The following is a 6,274-nucleotide window of genomic DNA, read 5'->3' as shown; positions in this document are numbered from 1 at the left end:
CATATCATATTGTGGTAAGAAGCTCAACAAAGTTGTTCGGTTTCGCTGTGCCTCGAGTAGGAGTTTTTGTTTTTGTCACGCCAAGAATTCGTACCCAGCTAAGCAGGATATTTGATGCTGGAAACTACTTCTGGGGCTTGTTTTTGCTCGAATCAGGTACTTCTCATTCATCTTACCCAAAACTTTATTTATAATTGTTCATTGAAGAAATGGTCTTTTCACCAAATTTTCTTACGTGCATCACACAGCCTCCATTCTCATACATTTGGTGCAGAGGTTGCCGCATCATGCTTGTACATGGTACTTCTTCCCATAATACCAGGACCATTGGGTAAGGTTAATATTTGTGCTATGTACAATAACTCAAAATCACTGTGTTATTGAAAATTGTATCAAATAATTTACACTAAAAAATGCTACCAAAATCTTTTAGTTTTAAATCCTCGACCATCTGTATGTTTGAATTTATTAGTTCATCAACTTCATATATTTGTAACAGAATTATCCATTAATACACAAGCCTTCACCACAGTAAGGTAAGGCAGTTTCTACTTTAATTACAGTGTTACAAACCTTTTCAGGCTATTTATTCCCATTCCATTTGCAAAGTGAGTGAAACATATATATATATATATATATATATATATGGAAAAATAGGATGGGCGAAGAGTATATTTGGAGTAATGCTAGAAGTCATTCTTGTGTCATTTTAAGAATGATATAGTTCTTAAAAACATCATTGAGCTTGTGATTTATCACTATTGGATTTTGATCAAATGCTGATTTTAAAAGTCACCTTACTTTTAGAGGGACATATGAATAACAAAGAGGGACTTTTAGAATTACTTGTTTATTTGGAAGTAAAAATGTTGACCCCGTGAGTTAACGTGATTAGCATTAGTGATCGCGAAAAAAGGGTGCCTTTTTTCTCATCAGAAAGAAGGAAAAGCAAAATAAGAAGTCCCCTCCAGTAAGAAGATAAAAGGGGAGGCTAAGACGGTCATTGATTTCCTGTACTCCAACAATTTAGATTAAAATACCACTGACCCATTAATTCTATACTCATTGTTCAAAGCGCACGATTGATTAAAATATAAGACACTTGTATGGACCACGGCAAAGGGAGAGGCCTATCCGCCTAATTTTTTCTGAGTTAACTTCTATCCTAATTTCAAAAAATCCTTGGCTCCTCTATATTTGCAAGTTATTTGGTTTTGTAAACTAAGAAAGAAATTGATTGGAAAGATAATGCCACAGTGAAAATTGATTTTTCTTCAGTAGTAGTACTACCAAAAAAAATAAAACATAAAAAGTAAAAACAATTTGAATAAAAGCATTTATTTATTTATTTATTTTTTTTTAAAATCTGGGTCACCTATCTATGTCAAGGTTGATTAAAAGTGCATTTTTGTAGCTTGTTATCGTAATTCAAATCTTTGTAGGTATATTTAATAATTACTTTTTTCATTCTATTTTATGGAATATCGCCTAGATTGTTTCTTTTTTTCTTGGCATTCTGGAATATATAATATCCTGACTTCACCGCTGTCATGGAGTGCAGAAATGGAGCTTTGTTTGTGCTTCCATCGAAGCTTCCTTTAAGTTGCGATTGTCTCAGCGTTTGTCGAGAAATAACAAGGAAAGTAAGGTACGTAACGTAGCGGAAGGTGCATGGGAGAAGAGAAAAACAAGCCTTTTTCTTTCTTGCAATTCTTGAATTCACAGGGAGAGGAAAAAAAAAATAAAAATCCGCAGATAATGAATTCTCATTGGATTCAGGCTTACATGCGTGGTTGGCCAAATTGGGCGATCGATCGACTAGTAGTCTATGCCCTTCTGTGACCAGAAAGACTGGTCTTAGTCTGCCATTAGAGTTTCAGAAATCATGGAGTACTATGAATTCAAGGGTTTTTAGTTGGCCCGCGCGTCCACCCTTTCAAAGGAGCGCAGCTATATATATGATGAGTTACTTGGGTACCATTTTGTGGAACACATGGCAGCTGTGGTTTCTTCAAGACTAGTCTTCCTGTCTGCCATATGCACTCTCATTGCTCCAGCCATTGCCAACCGGCCAACGTTCCTTCGCCAAAACTGTTCTGATAAGCAGGGTAACTACACCAGTGACAGTAGCTACATGGGAAACCTGAATCTCGTCCTCTCCATCCTCTCCAACAACACTGAAATTGAGTTCGGGTTCTATTTTTCGTATTATGGGAAAAACCATGACAAAGTCTATGCAATTGGACTTTGTAGAGGAGATTTTAAGCCTGATGTTTGCCCTAATTGCCTCGATGTCGCCAAAGATTATCTCACGCTACAGTGTTGTCTCAGTCAGAAGGAAGCAATAGTATGGTATGACGAGTGCATGTTATGCTACTCAAGCCGCAACATATTTAGGACCATGGAAGATATTCCTGAATTTCCTTTGTGGAACGACGTACGATAGCGTATCAGTCGACGTGAAGGTTGAGTTTAATAATCTCCTCTGGAATTTGTAGGGAAGGCTAAGAGGTCGAGCTGCAGCAGGTGGTTCTCGCTGTAAGTTTGCAATAGGAAATGCACCAGGACAAAACTTCCAAGCAATAAATGCACTTGTGCAGTGCACACCTGAATTGTCCGAGCAAGATTGCAATTATTGCTTGAGTTTGGCTTTTGAAAATTACTGGAATTGTTGTGCTGGGAGAATAGGTGGGAGAACTCTTAGACCCAGCCGTAATTTTAGGTATGAGATCTACGGCTTCTACCACCCTGCTGCTGATGCGCCATCACCATCACCATCACCATCGCCACCGCCTCTGCCTCCGCCTCCGCCTCCGCCATCGCCACCGCCTCCACCAGGTACCAGCTGTGTCGTTATGCTTAAAACATAGCAAATTTGTCCAAGTGAAGTATTTCTAAGTGGTCTTTGATCATGAATTTGTTTGCTATTAATATTTTTCATGAATACTTTTTTCTTTTAACATTTCCATTTCCTTTCTTTTTTTACTTTTTTATCTTAAGAAGAAGGATTTTTTTTAATTTGGCGGGGTTGTTCCTTTTAACTTTAACTGCATAATTTGTTAAGAGTTTCGAAACAACTACCAACTATGGTAGCTCTTTCTATGTATCTGACTGCTTGAATTTAAATTCAGCCCCTTATTGTCTTAATGTGAACATATTTCTGGTTTTTGCAGGTGAGAAGAGTGTGGAAAATCTCCAACTGCGATCATTATAGTTGTGCCCTTTGTTGCTCTTGTGGTACTAGTCATCTCCATCTGCATCTATTTAAGAGTTGGGAGGCCATGGGAGAAACAAGGAAGTAAGTAAAGAAATTGATTCACTGCTCTTTGTTATGAAAAGAGTAAGAATTTGAATTATATATCTCAAAGAAAATGACAGAGTTAGAAAATATATGCTCATCATATAGATGCAAGTCTAGGTGATACTTACGGGAATAAAATTCGGTCGAAATATATTATGAGCACAAGAATTCTCAATCAATAATTTACAAATAAAGTGATATAATTTGGAGAATATTTTCATTTTATCAAACAATACTTAGCTATCATCAAGGACCATTAAATCAGAGTCTTCTGTCAAGAAATGACAATTCCTCTAAAGCAAACAGAAAATTATTACCGTGCTATAGGTTTTTAGAGAAATTTAATATCAATAATTCGTTTTGGAAAGCTCATTTGTTGTTCTATGCAAGTAATTTAAGTTGTGTTGATCCTCGTTTAACAATGCACTTATAATTTGGAAAAGTGTTGACTTCTTCCTAGATGAAGTTGTGGATGAGATTAGAAATGCGGAATCCTTGCAATTTGACTTCGGCACTATTAGAGTTGCAACAGAAAACTTTTCTGATGCGAATAAGCTTGGACAAGGTGGATTTGGTACTGTTTATAAGGTGATGTGATTTTATTTTTGGAAATATATCAAGTATTTGTGATGACTTGTATATATATATAAAATTTGAGTGTTAATTATGCTTTGTTTTAAAATATTTTTTCAATGTAAACTCTCAAATGGACAAGTTATTGCTGCTAAAAGGTTATCAATGAACTCTAAACAAGGAGATATAGAATTTAAAAATGAAGCCTTGTTGCTATCCAAGCTTCAACACCGAAATTTAGTTAAGCTTTTAGGCTTTTGCTTGGAAGGAAATGAAAGGATTTATGAATTTGTGCCCAATACAAGCCTTGATTACTTCATATTTGGTATGGCTACACTTTTATCTTAATTTTATATCTATATATTGCATTGGTAGTAATTTATTTTGGGTTTCAGGCCTAGTGAGGATAAGACTTCGGCACATTTTACTTCAATAGTCATTAACTTGGTTAAATGCATAGATCCAATCAAATGTGCAAATCTGGATTGAGAGGAGCGGTACAAAATTATAAGAGGCATTGCTCGAGGGCTTGTTTATCTTCATGAAGATTCTTGACTTCGTATTATTTAGCGTGATTTCAAAGCTAATAACATTCTATTAGATGCAGAAATGCTAAAATTTCAGATTTTGGTATGGCAAGATTGTTTGAATTTGATCAAATTGAAGCCAATACAAGTAGAATTGTGGGAACCTTGTAAGTATCGCAGCAAGGTAGAGCTAATGTTTACTCTGTGCCATAGAAACTACAAGAAAGTCATAACAACTATTTTTGAACTAATTGTGGATGTGCAGTGGGTATATGGCTTCAGAATATGGGACATATGGACAATTCTCGGTGAAGTCTGATGTCTTTAATTTTGGTATGTTAAACTTTAGAGATAGTGACTGGGCAAAAAAAAAAAAATGCTTTTAGAATAGAGAGAATATAGAGGACCTTCTGAGTTATGTAAGTATATTAATTATCGTTATGTGAATGAGTTTATTATCCAAAAATGTATATTATTATCTTTCAATACTTTCTATTTTCTTTTCAATGAGTAAATAGACCCAAAGAGAGGGGAAGGCTAGATTTGAAGAGTGCCTCAACTCCATGAGGTGGAGTATCTTATAATTAGCTTCTTGAAGTGGAATATATGCTACTCCCTGGGGTTCCTTGTTACATTTTCCTTTGTAGCTATTAGTTTAATCGGTATGAATCAATTGACAAAATGAATGGGTGTCAGTTAGCCTAGTCGTTAAAAAGTCTCTTAGAGTTGTACTTAGATTTTGGATCGAATGGATGGGGATCGGGTGCATTGAGATTGCACGGGATTTGGATCCAAATCGAACCCCTTACACTAGGTATGGAGGGACTTAGGGATAGAAGAGTACTTCCCTTATTGTGCAACACATCTGTTGAACCGAAAAGAAAATTGACAAATAAAAGAATATTCTCCTTGATTTTGTGTGTGTTCATTTACTTAAATTATTTTGCAGGTATGGAAAAACTGGGAGGGGACAACTTCAAATCTTGTAAATCCCACACTGAAATAATGAGATGCATCCACATTGGATTACTGTGTGTTCAAGAAAATGTAACTGATAGACCAGCTATGGCCTCGGTCTTTCTTATGCTTAATACCTACTCTATCACTTTGCCAGAGCCCTCACAAGCTACAAATTTTGAGCACAACGACATTAAACTAGATGTCCTTGCAACAGGAGCATAATCTAGGGATGATATGAGTCAGACCAATCTAAAAGCAGCGCTATTCTTGCAAGGTTGATGATCTTGAAATGTAATACTACTATTCTTCATAGAGTTTTTTGTATTTAATTAAGCTTAGTGCACAATGTTGAGTTTATCAATGATACAAGGAATTATCACGTCTCATGATGTTTAGTAGTTTATTAATTCATATTCATAATAATAAAGATAGAATAAAAAAATATGATGGATATTTAGACATCAGATATATTAGTCTCTACTGTTTGGTTTGAGGTTAGGGTGTTTTGCGAGAATGGACCATATATTTCTAGTAAAATTTAAGAGAGTTTGGAGCATCCATCCACGATATTTTGTTTTCTAATTCAGTTTAGACCGGAAGGAGTGAGACAGGGACGGACCAAAGTAGATGGGTGGGTGGCCTTGGCAACCCCAAGGTTGTATAAAAAGTCCATAAACAGACGTGTAAATTTTTTTTTAGGGAAATTTCACTTATTCTCCTATACTTTCGCGCTTTTTGCAGACATTTCCTTATTGTTCAAAAACTCTCACTTTGATGTATCCAACTTTCGTTTCCTTCTACTTTGCCCCTTCCGTTAGGATTTTTTGTGAAATCCTAACGGAAGGGTGTGAAATTTCAATCTTACCCTTATTTTCTATTAAAATATATATATATATATATATATATATATATA

At 35.5% G+C, this 6,274-nt stretch overlaps 1 protein-coding gene across 4 annotated transcripts; it reads left to right on the top strand.

Moving 5' to 3' along the window:
* The first annotated feature begins 30 nt into the window (after window positions 1-30).
* LOC132190563 (putative cysteine-rich receptor-like protein kinase 31) lies at window positions 31-5,829 on the top strand. Of its 4 annotated transcripts, XM_059605598.1 has the most exons (8): window positions 31-156; window positions 249-331; window positions 1,562-1,648; window positions 1,780-2,838; window positions 3,174-3,298; window positions 4,482-4,568; window positions 4,667-4,734; window positions 5,351-5,829. In XM_059605598.1, exons 4-8 carry the CDS (start codon window positions 2,725-2,727, stop codon window positions 5,581-5,583), a joined length of 627 nt encoding a protein of 208 aa, XP_059461581.1. In that variant the 5' UTR covers window positions 31-156; window positions 249-331; window positions 1,562-1,648; window positions 1,780-2,724; the 3' UTR covers window positions 5,584-5,829. The 4 variants fall into 4 exon arrangements, 2 of the variants coding, with proteins under 2 accessions (XP_059461581.1, XP_059461589.1); XM_059605606.1 differs by having other exon boundaries at window positions 275-331; window positions 1,562-2,838; XR_009441149.1 differs by lacking the exons at window positions 4,482-4,568; window positions 4,667-4,734 and having other exon boundaries at window positions 1,562-2,838.
* Window positions 5,830-6,274: the final 445 nt, after the last annotated feature.

Source organism: Corylus avellana, chromosome ca1 (assembly GCF_901000735.1).
Source record: "Corylus avellana chromosome ca1, CavTom2PMs-1.0".
Lineage (NCBI taxonomy): Eukaryota > Viridiplantae > Streptophyta > Magnoliopsida > Fagales > Betulaceae > Corylus > Corylus avellana.
Note: the sequence above shows the minus strand (reverse complement) of the source record. Positions and strands in the feature narration are given on the sequence as shown.

Bases quoted from the DNA above. Each gene is read 5' to 3' on its own strand.
- LOC132190563 (XM_059605606.1), top strand. From the start codon at position 2,725: ATGAGATCTACGGCTTCTACCACCCTGCTGCTGATGCGCCATCACCAT. The intron at 2,839-3,173 runs GTACCAGCTGTG...TGGTTTTTGCAG, and splicing joins ATCGCCACCGCCTCCACCAG to GTGAGAAGAGTGTGGAAAAT. The intron at 4,735-5,350 runs GTATGTTAAACT...ATTATTTTGCAG, and splicing joins GTCTGATGTCTTTAATTTTG to GTATGGAAAAACTGGGAGGG.